This window comes from Dermochelys coriacea, chromosome 15, assembly GCF_009764565.3.
Source record: "Dermochelys coriacea isolate rDerCor1 chromosome 15, rDerCor1.pri.v4, whole genome shotgun sequence".
Lineage (NCBI taxonomy): Eukaryota > Metazoa > Chordata > Testudines > Dermochelyidae > Dermochelys > Dermochelys coriacea.
The window spans coordinates 21,363,736-21,382,027 of NC_050082.1; the positions used below are offsets into that span (position 1 = coordinate 21,363,736).

Genomic DNA, 18,292 nt, shown 5'->3' on the forward strand with positions numbered 1-18,292 from the left:
GGTAATATCTTTTATTAGACCAACTTCTGTCGGTGAGAGAGAAGCTTTTGAGCCTACATGGAGCTCTTCTTCAGGTCTGGGACCAAAGTGGCTACAGCAACACTGCATACAAAATGCCCATGGTACATTTTCCCAAAGTGCCTAGTGACTTTTAAAGGGACTTAGTGCCTGAGTCATTTAGATGCTTTTGAAAATTTTGCCTCTCACCATAGTTTGGTGTTGCCATTTCCCCCATCTACATGCATTCTTGCCTCAGTTGACATTTCCTAGTTACAGAAGTTGTCTGGGTATTCGAGCTAGTTGGAGAAACTCTGATGGTTCTTTATTCTGTCTGAACATACAGTTCTATCAAAATTAAAGTGCTCTATGAAACTGGGTTGATTTTCCTGGAGTTTTGTTTGAGAGGAAAAGGTGGGGGAAGGTGTTCCAAAAAGGTCTGTGCATCCCATTTTCAGGCATCTAAAGCTATGTGCGAAGGGGGAAAAGTAACTCAATAGTTTTTCTGTTAAACCACAATGTAAGGTACCAGAATATCTAATCTCTATTCCAAACACTCTGTGGTTTTTGGTTTAGTCTTGCTCAGTTTCCTCCGTTTCCCTGTCTCTTTAAAGAATGTTTCCCTCCCTTTTAGGATGTGGCAAAGAGATTAACTCATGTTTGTAAAGCACTCGGAGATCCTCAGATGGAAAATGCCATAAAAGCAGAAAGCATTATTACTATGTGCATATCATAATAATGACCAACACACAGCACATTTCCTGGGACTATTGACTCTGCTGAAGGTGTCTGTAACCACTCAGTAACCCCAGGAAAAGCTAGCCATTAATGTCCCTTTCACTTCGGTGCTCCGTGAGCTGAAAATCTGCCCTCAATAGGTGTTTTGCTTATGTCTCTGAGAGTAGAATCGGACCCATCACATTTACAGCTATCTTAAATTCAGTTTAGTAGGTGTTTTGTGAGTTTAACTGTGGTTTTGTGCTCATGGTACAGCTTTACTGGGCATTTCCAGGGAGTTAATACCCCACACATCAGCATGAAGTGGGCATTTCAGGACAAGCCATCCAGCTTCTGTTGAAAGGACATTCCAGGAGCCAAGGGATCTGTAGACTAAAGGTGAGGTTCACGATATGCTCCTAGAACCTGGGTTGTGGACCCTTGGCAGCAGAAGCACCCCACATGTGATGGTGGTCAGCTGCCATAGCAGCAAAAGCCTGGAGCCACCTGATATGGCCCACAAGAGGCTGAGCTGCTGAGGCAGGGGCAAGGCCATGATGCATCCACAGATTCAGTGGATCTCTGAATCATTTTCCATCAGCGATGACTCTCCCTACTTGGGCACAGCTAGTGCAGGAGATGTCAATGCTCAGTTCTTCTCTGATATGTATTTTCCTTATACTCAAGGTGTTTTTAGCTCAGTGTAAGCAATGCAGACTCTCAGAGCCTGAAATGATGTTTAATATAATGCTACAATTCTGAAAGTTTAAGTGCACACGTTACTGAACAGGGCACAGATGCAGTGCACCCATTACTCATTTTTATGCAGGGTGTAACTGGAGAGATAATGGATAGGCTACAGTTTTGGATAGGTGCTGTTCTATATGTCAAAGTAAATAAATTTACTCTTCAGGGTTTGGTGACTAAATTACTCAAAGATCCCTTTCAGTCTGTTATCGCCCAGAACCCTTTAATGAGAATAAAACTGTAATCCTCATTTATTGTTGCATGTAGTTAGAGAAAGGAAAATTATACAGCTTCCAAACCCTCTGTTTGTTTGTAAAAGCATGATAATAGCTTGAGTGGCAGTGCAGCTCATGATAGCACAAGCCTAATCTAGGGGACAAAATATTCAAGGATGCCATAACACTAGCATTGCCTAGCCCAATGACGGGAAATGCAACACCCCTGGGGGCCAAATCCCCCTACAAAGACATCCCAGTAGGAAAAAGCAGAGCACTGACTGGCCCATGTGATGGTACTGGGAAAGCCACTCATCACATGGACAGCAAATTATCTGTACTAAGAAATCTCTTGACTAGTCCTACTGCACATCATTCAGCAATTTTTTAATTTTAAATTTTTATTTTTAGAAAATGCAGTTTCCTAAAAATAGAAATTTTGTACAGAAGAATTTTGATTTTGCTTAATATTTGTTTTTCCCACTGGGAAAATCTAAACAAAATATTTGGTTTCATGTCAGCCTAAATTAAACCATTTTGTTTTGTCCAGCTGAAATTAAACAATTGGGTGTGTGGTGGAGGTCAGTTCATTATTAATTTGTATTCTCCTCAGCAGCCTCAGGGAACCCGAAGTTTAGGTACCTCTTACTCGCATTCTCCTGTATGGGATGGGCTTTTTGTCTGGACTACATTTCCCATGTTGCAACAGAGGGCACCTATCAGCTTGGTTTAACTAACTGAAATATTTCCATTATGATTGACCAGAAATTAAATATTTCATTTCAAGTTTTCCAATGGGGAAAAAAAAGAACAAATATTGAAAATTTCCCCCTAAATATAGTGGAGAAAGCAAATAATAGTCAAGGTATCAATTTTGCAGAACTTTAGGCTTCATTTGTTCAACCTAAACAAATTTTTCCTTTTTGTTAAAAGAAAAGGAGTACTTGTGGTACCTTAGAGACTAACAAATTTATTTGAGCATAAGCTTTCGTGAGCTACAACTCACTTCATCGGATGCATTTGCCCAAATGCTTTTTCTTTTTCCTTTTCTTTTTGCAAATACAGACTAACACGGCTGCTACTCTGAAACCTTCCTTTTTGTTGTTGCTGTTAACAAAGAGGGAGGAAAAAGTTACAAGTGCCAATAGCCAATTGGTGGCAAGTAATTTAATTAACAAAGTGGTAAAAATTCCACCAGCCACTACAGGTTTGTTATGCAGTGAGGCTCCCCACTGGTGCAACTGAACTGATAGTAGCACTGTTGGGAAATCCTTTGCTCCATTGACTCCTGAAAAATACCACAATGTAGAGGCAGGTAATTAGCACCCTGTCAATCACAAAGGGTCACACTCCTCCCTGGTATACCTCCCCAAGTCCTTCTGCCCCTCCACAACACGTACACAGCATATCACTTGTTCCACCAGACTGTGTGAGGGAAGGGCAGCATGGATTTTCCCCCTGGCTGGCTGTAGTAAATTGCCAGCGTGCAGTACTATTTTTGTTCACAAATTAGATACAGCAAACAGACAGGCTCTGCCAATTGTGGGGATGGTTACTGCTCATTAGCAACAGTGGCAGCCTTGGATACCTGTCTGTAGTGAACTGGACCAACACCCGCCAGCTTATTTCATGTAGCACCATAAGATGGTCTGTGTAAACCTGGGTTAGATTCAAATCACACAAAACAAGGACTCCACATCTACACCTTATCCTGAGGCCATTTACCTTTCTTTTCAACCCCGCTGCTGTAACTTCATTGAAGGTTCCACTTCTCCAGCTTTCCAATTTTGTACGTAATTTTATCTCCATTTGGCAGAACATTATTTTCAAGGTTTCTTGTTCTCTTTCTGCTAATATAGTCCTCCCCCCTTCTACCCCTCCTCGACACACAAACGTCCTCCACCACCACAATCCTCAACTATGAAAGCAGCTAACGTTTATGGCAAATAGGTTAAAACATTAAAAACATCTTTGGTGGCTTTCTCCGATGTACCAATTCCAGACTTTAGATGTGAAATCTATTACAATTTGGAAGCTGTTCCATACATACTGTAAAGACTTTCTGCCATATGTTCTCCCATCTGTGATAAGAAAAGAGGAGTGCTGTATTAAAAAGAAAAAAAAAATTGAGCGGGACTGACTGTAATTGAAATGTGTTCAACATTTATCTCTACCCTTGCCTTCACGTTTGTTCCTTTCTCCTTGTGGCTATTTGGAAACAATAAGATCCCTGAATGAGTATTTTCTAGGTGATATTAGTACAATTATTACCTAATCAACCATCTTCTTTTAATTTTCCTATTAATCAGCCCACCTTTGATAGGGATTACCAATCTCTCATATTCTAGGTCTTGTTATCTCCTCCTGGTAACTGAGTTGCTACTGCTTATGAAGGGTGAAATTTGGCCTTTTGCTGTCCCTCTGCACAAGGGTTAGCTTCACCTTCAGGGAGGTGTAAATTAGACTCTTTGTGCTAATCCCCACCTCCAGGACTCAGGGAGATTTGCTCCATGGAGGCAGGTGGTAATAATAATACCTCATCTGCCTGCCCTCAGGGTTTCTGGTGGGAGAGAGGAGTTCTTAGTTCCTGTTGTGGGTTCCATAGGAGATGTGCCATCAGAAGCCGCAGTGGTGATGTACTGAATCAGGGCAGCAGCAGCTGCCACAAGTGAATTCTGATGGTAATATTGCTGATATTGGCACTTTCCATGAGAGTACAGAGGTTAATCTGAGATTTGTTAGAACACAGGACTGGGAGTCATGAATTCTAGCTTCTATTTCCAGTTCCATTGCTGACTACTCATGGCAAAGTCACTTTTCAAATGTGTTCTCTAATTTTGGGTGCATTGGTTTTGGGTGCCTGTTTTGACATGCCTGTGACCTGATTTTCAGAGGTGCCAAGTACCTGCAGGATCCAGAGGCTTCAAAGGGAGTTTTGGGTGCTCTGAACGTCTGAATGTGAGGCACCTGGGTGGCCAATGTTGAGCAGAAAATTAAGCAAAATTACAGTGCACATGCAAACATTTTTCCTCACACTTTCTGTGCCTCACTCTCTACACCTGTGAATATGTGCAATAAAACATTCCTCCCAGGATGCCATGGGGCTTAATTAGTAGTTCAAATGTTCTGTGGGATCCTTGGATGAAAGCTCCTATAAGTTAGAGTATTATTGTTTGATCAGTTTTGTATTGAGTTTGCACATCTCTAATTGTTACATATCAGGCCCTAAAATTGCATGATGAAATCTAAGCTGCATGTACATGGAGGGAAAAGTGTATAGTGTGGAATGAGCAGAGGTTTACATGGCAGAAGGTTCCATGCACAACTTCTGCATCATGCCATATATTTTCCTTAAAAAGGTGGTAAGGTGGAGATTTTCAAAACGACCTTGGGGATCTGAACACTCACGGCCCATTAGGCTTTGAAAGTCTCAGCCCAAGTAAACAAGGGAACTCTCAACAAAAACAATGAACCAGTTTCTAATCTTACACTCTTCCATGGAAATCAGGAGTGGCTTGAATGAAGTCAATGGAGTTACACTGCACATGTGATCAGAATCAGGCCCAAAAGATGGGTGTGGTGTAACTTAAGCATAGGGCCCTACCATATTCATTGTACATTTTGATAAATTTCATGGTCATAGGACTTAAAAAATCTTAAATTTCACAGTTTTAGATATTTAAATCTGAAATTTCATGGTATTGTAACTCTGGGGGTCCTGACCCAAAGGGAGTTGTGGGGGGAGTTTTGCAAGGCTACTGAAAGGAGGTTGTAGTATTGCCACCCTAAGTTCTGCTCCACCTCCAGAGCCAGCAGCAGCATAGAAGTGAGGGTGGCATGGTATGGTATTGCCTCCTTTTCTTTTTAGGCTGCTGCTGGCAACGGTGCTGCCTTCACAGCTGGCTACCTGACCAGCAGCCATTGCTCTCCCACCACCCAGCTCTGAAGGCAATGCAGAAGTAAGGGTGTCAATACCACGACCCCACTACAATAGTCAGATTTCATGGGGGAGACCAGATTTCATGGTCCATGACATGGAAGGGCCCTAATCACAGGGGCATGGTTTATCCATACTATCAGGGCTTAGCACTACATTATCCTGTCTCTGAAAGCTTCCATGTATAGTATTTCTCCTTCTCTCCCCCCACTCCCACACGTGTATGAGCTTTTTTCATGAAAGGTATCACACTAACAGCCAGAGGAAATGAAATTTTTAACTGGTCCACAGAAAATGTTCAGCAGAGGCAGAAGCACAAGCTTCCTCCATGATGCCCTACTGAAGTGTCTTGACCCCCGATTTGGAGGAACCATTGGAGAGTTCAGTCTCCATGCCTGGTCAGTCTTTGTCTTCTCTTCTGATGCTCACAATGAGCATGCTTCTTCCAAGTGCACTGAGCACACCAAACTCATTTCATGTAGACCACCAAATAGCCACCAAAGAAAAACAGCTCTCAGTCACTGAGCTGGATTGGATTTAGACCTAAATGGTGAAAGGCTCTGTTCCCCATTGCCAGGGGAAAGTCCTCCCTTTCTTCATACCCAAAATGTGCTCACATAACGTTCTGAACCAGTGCAAAAAGCCTCTTGTCCCCCTTAATAAGACCAAAGTTTGTATATGTCCTCATAAAATCCTGTCGTATATAAAATCTTTCGCAGTGGGCACAATAGAAACACCCAAAGTAAAGACATACTTAAGGGAGAATATACATTATTCAGAAATTTAGAGTATGATAATAAAAAGCAAAACAAATGAACCTCCAAATGTAGAGACCTATACTGTTCCCACTGGAGTCAATGGCAAGACTCCCTACAGCTGTGTATCTGTGTGCATGCTCTGTTCCTCCAGCTCTCCCTTCTGGTTCCATTAGTTCTCAGCCTGGAGAATCCATCAGTCCAGGACAAAGCCATCAGAGGGAGCAGAAAGACTTTGCAAATGCCATATGTGCCCTCATGTCCTATGTTCCTGACAACCTATTTTCCTAACTGTGTTTGCCCAGCGCTGCAGTTGGGATTTTAAGGCTTGATAGAAAAACAAACACTATAGTTACCAGAGATACTTGGAAATCAAGAACAGAAATTGATTCTGCCTGGCTTGCCTAACCTGTGGGTCGGAGCTACTTACATGTCGCAGCTGTGGAGTGGGACATTTCAGTATTTTAATCACATGTCTGAGGATTACTTTGATTTAGAACTATTGGTTGTGAGAATTAATTCCTATACTCTAAAAGCCATTGAGAATTTTTTTTTGAAGAGTCCAGCTTCCACTCAGAGGATATAGATATTTTAATCTAGTTCTCCTTTTCCCTACTGTCTCTGCAGGAGGTTTTAGAAAGGGCCAAAGGCTGGAGGGGGAAAAAAGCTTTCACTGATTCACAGAGAATGTTGAGGCTTTTCACAAGGGAGGCTCCAGGGCTTCAGCTGCCTAAGGCAAACTAGCAAATAATGATGTCCACCCGTATTGCCCCACAGCCAGCTACAGTTACGGAAAGTTTTGCTGCCTCAGGTGATGGCCCCTTCTGGCTGGTTTCATCTGGTTTATAGCATTCAAATTCAGCCCACCTTAAAGGTGGCCCACAAAGAAGCAAAACATGGCTTTTACCCTTTCTGCTTCTTTATGGATGTATAACAAAAGGCCTGAAAGTTGTGTGTACATACTTATTTTTCCTGCTCGTTTTACATTAGAGATTCAGGTCCTTTCCAGCCTGGAAGTCTTTCTGATGGGTGGAGAATTAGTGAAAGGACAACATCACAAAAATGAAAGGAAGGATTTTTTTTTGTCACTGTTTAAATGTTTTGTTATTAGTAACACTTATTTAACTTCAACTAATTCACACTTTGGAGAAGGGAAGCCTTTGCTAAATATTAATCACTCCCATCACTTAAATTAAGGTATAAGGGCTCATATACACTCTCTGGGATGTTCAACAAATGTGAAGCATTTTGTGCAGCAAAACCAGGTATGTCTGGAATGGACATACCTGATATATCAAGGGTAAAGGAGTGTATTCCTTTTAGGCCTGCTCTATACATCATATACAAGTAAAGCAAAAACAGAGCAGTTACCTAATTTTTAAAAGGTCTTTGTTGCTCCCCCTTAAGTTGTAAAAGCCTCATAAGTCTTTCTTATTCTAAAGGAGACTTTGTTCCCCTTGTTTTGTACACACAATTCCCATCATTACTATTACTAGCGTTTATGCTATTGAAAAGAAAAAGAGCCAACTTCAGACGTAAGATGCAACTCCTTGTAACTGCTTACACCAGGTCTGAATTTAGTCCTGTATAACTACTCATTTTTGGTCATGCTTTTATACTAAGGTTCTATTTATAAATGGTTTCTAAAAGGCTAATAAATGATTAAAAGGCACTGTAAGCATGTTACAGACACGTAGTATGTGTTATAAATGTTTATAAAGATCTCACTAGCAGGTGTTACAGATGATTATAAGCAACTAATTGATCTGTTGGACACTGATATAATTAACCATTCCTTAACACATCTATTAATCATTTATTCACCCTTTATAAAGGAAACCTTAGTATAAAGTGTGACAATGAGTTGTTTTGTTTGAATTTAAGTTAAGTGCAAGATACGTAGCATTTTAATATTTTTTTATCTGTCCACCAGCATCCTTGATTGATGGCTGAATAGCTCTGGGAAGAGCATTTGTTTGTTAACTGCTCATGCAGAGCCAGGAAAGGAAACAGAAAACATGTCTGTTTGTCCTACAAAATACCATTTGCTTAGTGAGTTTAGCATTTGCTTTGTAGAAAAATCCCAAGGAGATATTCCCTTTCTAAAAGCACCAAACAGTGTGGGGATGTCTCATGGAAATGAGTTCCTAGGCTCCATCTAAAAAGAAAAGGAGTACTTGTGGCACCTTAGAGACTAACAAATTTGTTAGTCTCTAAGGTGCCACAAGTACTCCTTTTCTTTTTGCGAATACAGACTAACACGGCTGCTACACTGAAAGCTCCATCTAGTCCCTTTAAGCCTCTCAGCCATGCTGCCCACAAACAACTACTCCTTGTCAGTAAGAGGCAAGCGGAGACTTCTGCTTTTATGCTAAATTCTGTTCTTTAGGGCAAAGACTGTCTTCTCTGTTACTTGCTGTTAAAGTGTCCAGCCCAATGGGGCTTTGATCTTTGATAGAGGTTTGTAGGCACGACTGTTATAGAAATTATAGTTGTATCTGCAGAAAAGACAAGGAGCAAGAAGGCTTGGGGACTAGCCTAAAACATGTGAAGTAGCCCTTCCAATAGCATTGCTGAGGTCCACTTCCTTCCTGTTCAGCAGATATATGACGACTTTGGTCTCTGAAGCTGTCCATTTTTGGCACCTTCTGAGAATAGCAATTCCCATGCAAAAAATTTGAAATTCCTTGACTGCGCCTTTTTAATATGGTCTTCCTTACAATTGCTGACGGTCTGCCATGTACATTGGCCAAACTGGACAGTCTCTACGTAAAAGAATGAATGGACACAAATCAGACATCAAGAATTATAACATTCAAAAACCAGTTGGAGAACACTTCAATCTCTCTGGTCACTCGATCACAGACCTAAGAGTGGCTATCCTTCAACAAAAAAGCTTCAAAAACAGACTCCAACGAGAGACTGCTGAATTGGAATTAATTTGCAAACTGGATACAATTAACTTAGGCTTGAATAGAGACTGGGAATGGATGAGTCATTACACAAAGTAAAACTATTTCCCCATGGTATTTCTCCCTCCCCCCCCCCCCCCCCTGTTCCTCTGATATTCTTGTTAACTGCTGGAATTAGCCTACCTTGCTTGTCACCATGAAAGGTTTTCCTCCTTTCCCCCCCCTGCTGCTGGTGATGGCTTATCTTAAGTGATCACTCTCCTTACAGTTTTCAGAGTAGCAGCCGTGTTAGTCTGTATTCGCAAAAAGAAAAGGAGTACTTGTGGCACCTTAGAGACTAACAAATTTATTAGAGCATAAGCTTTCGTGAGCTACAGCTCAAGTGAGCTGTAGCTCACGAAAGCTTATGCTCTAATAAATTTGTTAGTCTCTAAGGTGCCACAAGTACTCCTTTTCTCCTTACAGTGTGTATGATAAACCCATTGTTTCATGTTCTCTGTGTGTGTGTGTATATAAATCTCTCCTCTGCTTTTTCCACCAAATGCATCCGATGAAGTGAGCTGTAGCTCACGAAAGCTTATGCTCTAATAAATTTGTTAGTCTCTAAGGTGCCACGGGTACTCCTTTTCTTTTTGCGAATACAGACTTACACGGCTGCTACTCTGAAACTTGTGGAATAACATAGCACTAGGGGTCAGTAAAACTCCACTGTGAACAGAAGCATGAAGAATGTGGTTGCTTTTGTCATGGTAACAGTCTGTTGCATTACAGTTTAATAATATTTGCACTGCAAAGCACACAACAGTTTTAGGCCCTGCCTAATGTATGCACACAAGTAGACACCATATGTGTTTACAAAGCTAAGTTTATGAAAGAACATAACCGACTCAGAACTGCGTTCTTTTCATACTTCTAGAATTCTTGTTTGTCTGTATCTGATTTCTTTGTGTATTTTGTGCTAAACTAGAGCCCAGCACTGAAAATGATTACTACCAGGCATGTTGCTCACTGCATGACAGTTAATACAGCCTGTGCCCATGGGTGAGGGATTGCAGGATTGGGCCCTCAGTTTTTTTAGAGTTCAGCTAATCCTGAATGGCAGATTTAGAGTATCTGAGGATTGGGACCCTACTCTCAGTATATTGTGATAATAATTTAATCATTAATTATCATGTTCCATAACCTTTATCACTTTCAATTAAAAAATAACCAGTGGGTTAAGCTTAGAAGAGGTCACTTTCATCCATCATACAAAAATCATTATACTTCTCAGTATTTCCTCCTCTCTGAGATCAGGGACATGACAGGCACGCTAGATAACATAAATGATGAATAAATGTTCACAGATCAACAAAAATAGTGGAAATACCCCAATTCGCAGCTTGGTGTGAAAGAGACTGAGAATGGGCTCAAGGGCAGAGCAGGAAGGCAGATCTAGATTGTTTTTGAACACCTTACTATTAGGGACGTACTGGTGGAGGGTATTGGTTCAGCCCTGTATAAAGATAAAGACTATCTGTAAAATTTGGATTTAGATTCTGGTTCAGATTGGAAATGCCCCAATAGTTTGTGTAGCTTGAATGCTTGTCTCTCTCACTCACAGAAGTTGGTCCAATAAAATACACCACCTCGCCTACCTTGTCTCCCCAAAAGTTTGGGGTGTTAGGAATTTTATTTGGGTCCCATCTCTTGTAAAATGAGGAAAAAATGCCAGCATATAATAAGGGTCAATAGTGCAACAAAACCAAAAGAGAGAATGTTCCTTTTGATTGGATGTATACATAAGTAAATAAGTACCATGGAAGGAATGCACTGGTTACCCAGGGGCAAAGTAAATTCCACAGCCGCAAATTAAAATTTAAAATAAGTTTTCCCCCCTAAAAAAGTTAGTGAGTTGGAAAGTGTAGGGTAACATTTCAATTTGTCTCACATTTCCACTTACAATTTTCAGCATAAAATCTCTATTATATCATGTCATCTGGTCCGAAAACCCACTCTTTGTCAGTTTCAAAATTACACCATTCAGAATGTAATCAAGTTACAGAGAGGACATCATTATATGTTAAAGCTTTGTATGCATTCCAGCAACTTACATCTATTACAGCTGTTTTTACTTGGCAAGTGCTAGTAGTAGTACTTATTGCCCATAGTGACTAGAGTTCATCTTAATCAGGATCATGTAATTTCATTTGTAGCCATTAATCTTCTGATGATGCATGCTTTTCATCTTTGAGCTAATTTTATTATAGTTGGAGTTAAGGTTGCTTGACACTTTCTATTACAAGACCTTGCTTTCAGGTTGCTTAGAACTTGCCAAACTTTTACCCATCCAGACTGAATTTTCCCATGCCAGGTTTAGATAACTAATTTAGGGTCCATCCTACAAATCTCTGAACACCCACATCCTATATCTCACAAGATTTGGTCTACACAAACCAATGCACTTAGCAGTGCATGATGAAGGTGCAATATGTGTCTTACAATTCTGCTATCAAAAAAAGGAGATTGGCATATCAGTGTGTGTTTAATTCAAAGGAAATGCCCTCTTGTATATGTTTTGCCTATTAAAGTGATGCTGATATGGATGAAAACAGCACAAGTGGTGTTTTGATAAAATTATTTGTGTACTACTTTAAAACTCTTGGAACTAACTGCTCTGTTTCTATAAATCTTTCTTGGGAACAAGGACACTAGGGTAAAAACCCACTGACTGACATCCTCTACTTTTCCAGCTATTGTGAACTGACAGCAAGCCCAACAACATAAAGTAGCCTTATAGGAATCCTATTCACCACTAAAGGGTTAGCTTTTGATCATTAAAGAGATAGTCATTCCTATGGGTATTACCACTGACAGCAGAATTACAAGCTGTCAAATAGATTTATATTCTAGTCTGGCCTACAGTTTGAACCAAATCTACTTTTTCTTATACAAGAGAAGTGGTTTGAAGCAAAACAAGATGTAGGGGAAAGAAAATGAATATGGTAAAGTCAAGCAGATGAGACAGAATCATATTTAAAACAAAAGACAAAAATGAGTTGCTCACTATTGGCTCACAGCACATGTATTTATCCCCACTTGTAAAATTGCCACTACACTATTGGGCAAAATGTTCCGCTGCTGGGAGTAGGGTGGGATGTTGGTGGGGAAAGGGAACATCCAAAGCCCTTTTCCAGTCCTCCCAGGTATTAATGTCCTGTGATGCCAAGTGGACATCTCCCAAACTAGCACCTCACATCAAGTCCATCATTGAGAGAGAACTGCTGCATCTAGAAAAGCCAAACCAGCAAAGCGTGGACAATTAGTGTTAATTACCAAAAGCAGATTAGATTTACCAGTTGATATATCACACTGAAAATGAAACAAGAAGCCTCAGAGTAAAGAAGATTTCTTTTTATTAATTTGTTGGAAGCAAATTATTCGGTTTTGAAGCTTTACAAAAGCCATAGGTTGTGGAGATGCAGGCATGGCAGGTCTCTCCATGCTCACTTGTGTTTTCCTAGAGGCAGTGCTTCCTCCATAATTAGTTGTGTTAATTACCCGGAGAAGATTAGACATACTTGCCAAAATAATATATTGCTTATAAAATAGGAAGATGTTTTCTCTTTATTAACTAGTTCTTATAGTATGAATGGATGCAATTCTCCCTGGGCAGCTTCCAGCAAAGACTCTTGTCACTTACCACAGCATTAGTTTCAGGAAATAGAGATTGTATTGTTAAAGGGGTATTGTCAAATGGTCATAACTAGAATCCAGACTCCTGGTCCTGCTGTATAGCCTTGGAAAGATTCCTTTGGCCCACTCATGCAGTTCTGACACAGGCAAAACTCCGCACTGAAGACAGTGAAGAGTTTTGTTTATGTAAGGATTGCAGACTAGTTTGCTTATCTGTGAAGTGGGTATAATACTCATTTACACTTATGACTCCACACCCTTTATGAAGTAACCACAAACAAACTGGGGAAAGCAGCTTTGAGAAGGAAAGAGACCTGGAGCTGGGACAGGGACCTCAACGGGATGGTGGCGGGACATCCCAGTCTTATCTGCACTATGAAGTTAAATGCCAAAAGCATGCTCTATCATGAATAGTGATGTTAATGTGCAACATTTCATCGTTGGTGATATTTTTAGAAAGATTTTTAAAACATTCAGGCAAAATAATAGATCCCAGTGGAAAATTATTTTTATTTCTTCCCCAAGGCCAAATTCTGAGCTGAAACTGATTGGTTACCGTATAGCATCATCTCAAACATGTAAAAAGCATCACAGGCTTCGGATGTTCACCAGACTCCCCACTGACACTGGAAAATCAAATGAAACAGCCAGAGGAAGTTGTTGAAGGAGCAGAAGTCTCTCTTCTTAAACAGAGAGAGAGAGTGAGCAAGGAAAAAAAAAAAGAACAGTTAAAAAACCATCAATAAATACAAGTTTAGTCCTACAGCAAAGAATCCGTTTAAATTTATTTGTAAAGAGGATAGCACTAGAGAGGACGGTCCTACAGTGACTGACAAATAGGGCGAGACACATCCAGTGAATGTTTTTTTTTCCATCTTAGATTCTAGGTGGAAATTCACCAAAAGATCTCAGGAGTTGAGCACCTTTCTGTCAGTGTTTTAGTTCATTTTAAACAAGAATTATCTGAATCCTCCTCTCCTGCTATTTAAACTCCAGATTTGTAGGACTGCTGTGGTATGTGTGTGACTAGCAATGCAACTAGGGGCCAAATTCTTGCTCTCATTTCCACCATTGAAACTGCTTTGAACTCACTGGGATTACATGGATGTATCTGGGGACAAAAATTCATCCCTGGTGTGGTTGATCTGATTTCAGCAGTTACACCAGGGGTAAACTTGCCCCAAGATTTTTTTAAGGGTGGAAAACTTGCAAAAATATAATGTAGCATTAAATGTATATCCCCTCCCCAGTTGCTTCTTTAATATCAGGACATATGTTGGATGTTCTGCTGCCAGTCTATCTTTCATTATAATTATTGCCTGACCAGATGGGGGTAGAAGAGCTATATCCAAAGACAAATTCCTATAAATATTTGACAGGTTTCAGAGTAGCAGCCGTGTTAGTCTGTATTCGCAAAAAGAAAAGGAGTACTTGTGGCACCTTAGAGATTAACAAATTTATTTGAGCATAAGCTTTCGTGATGCATCCGATGAAGTGAGCTGTAGCTCACGAAAGCTTATGCTCAAATAAATTTGTTAGTCTCTAAGGTGCCACAAGTACTCCTTTTCTTTTTATAAATATTTGGTGGCAGAAAGGTTAATCCACTAGTTTCCAGGTCCATCACAGCTCCCCATCCCCTCCTGCAAAAGAATATTATGTGCCACATTTTTGGGGGTGGAGCAGGGCAGGCCTTGCTGTATTCCATTCCCTTTGTGGTTTCTATTTCTCAGGGTGGATTGATATACATCAAACCAAGACTAGGATCCTGACCCAGCCCTGTCTAAATGATGACAAATCTTGCCATTTCTGTTGCACATTTAAAAAACAAACAAACAAAAAACCAGAACTTGATGCATTCTGGTACAATAGTGCTGCAAAAATCTTGACCTGGCACCTGGTTCCTGCCAGTTTGGGCCCAGATTCCACTGACTAAATGGAGAATGTATTTAGCTGCTGCTACTGCACTTTAATAATCTGGCCTTGAACGTGCCCCAGTACAATAGCACAATCAAATAAACAAACAAACAAATAACAAATCTGGCTCCCAACACACTATGACAGACCTGACAGCTGCAAAAATGATATTTTTAAAAAATATGTAAACCTGTATCTTGCTGGATGCAACACATTTTTGGTGACATTGCCCAGTCTCCTCCAATACACCTACTCGTACTGCCTAAATGTATTACATATTCAACTCCACCAGCATTATCTGGATCCAGGGGTGCGGGAACAATTTGCATAGTGGGGGTGCTGAGAACCATTGAACCAAACTGTAAACCCTGTATGTAATGGAAACCACTTCAAGCCAGGGGGTGCTGCTGCAACCCCAGCACCTATGTTCTGGATCCCAACATTTCCTGGTACATGTTTCTGCAGTACTGTTGAATTTCACCATTGAATCTGGCTGGGTCCACCTGTGTTTTGTCACTGAACACTCAAATCAGAGTATTACCATACAACCTTATGGCTGGTTACAAGAATTCATCCCATCTTGAGCAACTTGGTAGGTATATAGATGATAATATAGTCAGTAGCCTTATTTACCTCTCCTCCTATGCACTTAGAAAGTTCAATCCAGTTTTAGATATAATACCAGTTGTAGAGGTATTTTCCATTTGAAGTCCAGGGATTTAGGGAATCTCTCTGAAACTCATAATACCTCTAAAACCAAAATGAACTTTTAAATGCGCACACATGAAATGCAACCTCTCCCTATTGCATGGTTGATCATATATGTATTTCTTAACAAACGGAAAGTGCAACATAACAAGTCCCAGGGTTAGAAGAAGTTTTATTTTGATAGACCCATTTTAAAGCTACAGTGATGGGGATTTTAATATAACAAGAAAAGCTATACATCTTTTATGGAGTTCCGACTCCATCAGAACTGTCGCAGCCTGCCAGCCCTTACAATATTTTTAGTTTGAGCTTTTGTGTTTTGATTTTGCTGCTGTTCCATCCGCTAAAGAAATAATGACCTGATTATTATCCTTGACCAAAGGGAGGGAAAAAATGTAGCTACAGACTTAACAATTTGTACAGTTAGCAATTTATGGATCATTTTAGACCAGAGAGTTGTTTCTAACACATTATTAAAATTATGTAGAATAAGTATAGCTAATTTTGATGCTGTGTCAGTGGCCATGTGTACAGTGTTCAGCAGAGCTGTGAAATCGCCCCCCTCCCTCCCAAAATCACCGATGCACCATAGGATGTTGGGATCTGGACTATTTTGGTGGACTATGAGGAATCACATAAATAACAAATTTAGATGATAAAATTGGGGATATAACCAGCCCAAACCCAACCACATACGGTAATATACACCTGTCAAATTAGAGTGTTTTGCAGTTTCTTGTACCAGCCCGGATCCAGATTTTGGTGGTAGTAGACGCAACACCTATTTCAAAAGTACAATGACTGAGTCTTAAGCCAAAATCTGGCAGACTTTTGTGGTGCTGTGGGTCCAGGTGGGGGCCTCAGAGTCTGGATTTTGAAAGCGAAGTCTGGATTTTTTGTGTGTGGTGCTTCTGCAACAGGCTATATCAGAGTCTGGTTTTGCTTTTTTGGTACAGCAGGAGCCGCTAGACGTGTTAGTCTCTAAGGTGCCACCAGTACTCCTTTTCTTTTAGACGTGTTATGTGATCCAGCCGTAGGATTCTGGGAGGGCTGGGGTCAAAGTGGGGCCGGTTTCAACTTTTCCGTTTTCTCTCTACACTAAAGTGCAATAATTAGAAGATCGCGGGGGGTGGGGTGGGGGGGGGGGGAAGGAGCAAGGCACCTCTTTGTTCCCTGCAGTGACTGAGACGATAAAATCTCCCTTGGTTCGCCCCGGCCCTGCCAACCAGCCGGCCACTCCCCAGCCCCTGCGATGCCCTAGGAGGCTCCTGGCTTAGTGACTGCTGCTGCGGGGGGGCTCTAAACTACTGCCTGCGCTCCGCCCCCCCCCCCCGTGCTGCGATTGTCTGGGTCCCCGGGGGGGGTGCCCCCTGCACGTGGATTGGTGAGCCTGGCTGTCTAGCGAGAGGCTGGGCTCTTTGGAGTTTTATTGCTTTATGATGCCTTGATGGTTCCTCCTCTTGGATTATTTCGCCGGTTTAAAGAAACCCAAACCAGCCCGGATTTGGCGGGTCGGGACCAGAGGCGGAGGAGCTGGGGGGGGGGCCCGCGTCCCGCGTGGAGACCAACTTCTGGGGCATCCTTTGAGTCTCCAGCCGCCCCTCCTCCTCCTCCCCCGGGGCGGTGGAGACGCTCCAGCGGCGACCCGCCGTGGGGCGGGCGGCGGGAGTCCCCCGCGGAGCTGCACCCAGCGGCTGAGAAAAGGGAGGGCGAGAAGCAGCGGCCCGGCGCGCTGCCTGCCCGGCTTCAGCATCAGCCGCTGCAGGGAAACTCCCCCTGCCGCGCCGCGGCCCAACGCGCTTCCCCGGGGGCATGGGGGGGCCTGGCTTACACCGTAAAGCCGCGCTGCTGAGCGTGGTGGGGGAGGCTGAGCGTGGAAGGGGGTGTGTGAGTGTGAGTGTGAGTGTGAGTGTGAGTGTCCCAGTAGCGCCCTGGGCTAGCGTGTGAGCTCGTTTGCCTGCAGAGTCCAGGGCTGGTGTGTTTCGTTGGATGTGTGCGCGGGGGGGTTTACTTTTGAGACGCTCGGGGCTCAGGACTGAAGATCTAGCTCGATCGGGAGACTTTGGGCTGAACGCGTTGCAGCCGGATGGGTTCGGGGGGAACGGAGGAGAAGGGAGGGTTAAACAACGAAACTGAAGAAACAATTGGTCTCCGCGAAGGGAATGCCTTCTGCGCTCTCCGGGTCCCCTTTTCTCAACGTGCAGCCTCTCCAGCTGCTTGGCTCTTATTTTGATTACAAAGTGTGTGAAATAGACCCCTGAGTTCCCTGCAGACACAAGCATGAGGATGTGCACTTCTGGGCTGAGCAATATGTGGCAGCTCCGGTCACTGTTCCTCTTCAGCCTGGCAGCGGTTTTCCCCAAAGGTAAGGAGCAATTTCTTTCTGCTTTTCTTTACGTGCAGCAGCCTCTCAGGGGGCCTTGGATATTGGCTTCTTCCGTAGGATTTATGGCTGACACGTTTTTTGTTGTTGGTTTGTTTTTGTTTTTGGAGGGGAGGAGGATCTTTGTGTTAGGCAGACACAAGAAGACATTCTGAAAAGAAATCGAGTGATAATTGTCAAAGCCAACCTAAAAAATTTCCCATCCTTCCAGATCCATATTTGTGACCTGTCCACTGTAGCTGTGTTCATGTATACGATGCTGGTGGACAACCTCTGATGCGGACTACAAAGGCGTTTAGTTAGCTGGGGTTTTAAAATTCTTCAGGAGTACC

General features: G+C 42.1%; 1 protein-coding gene and 1 long non-coding RNA gene across 2 annotated transcripts in view; one reads left to right on the plus strand and one right to left on the minus strand.

Annotated features, from left to right (window-relative positions):
* Nucleotides 1-2,870: 2,870 nt before the first annotated feature.
* LOC122456847 lies at nucleotides 2,871-4,061 on the minus strand. Its single transcript, XR_006275946.1, has 3 exons — nucleotides 3,948-4,061; nucleotides 3,402-3,757; nucleotides 2,871-2,964 (listed from the first exon to the last, which is right to left on the minus strand). It is a non-coding gene; the product is annotated as an uncharacterized LOC122456847 (long non-coding RNA).
* A 12,912-nt stretch (nucleotides 4,062-16,973) lies between these two features.
* The window catches only part of TMEM132D (transmembrane protein 132D), a 416,624-nt gene continuing 415,305 nt past the window's right edge, over nucleotides 16,974-18,292 (plus strand). Inside the window, exon 1 of the mRNA XM_038373445.2 lies at nucleotides 16,974-17,942. Coding sequence (XP_038229373.1) covers nucleotides 17,858-17,942 — 85 coding nt within the window. The 5' untranslated portion in view covers nucleotides 16,974-17,857. The remainder of the gene's footprint in view (nucleotides 17,943-18,292) is intronic.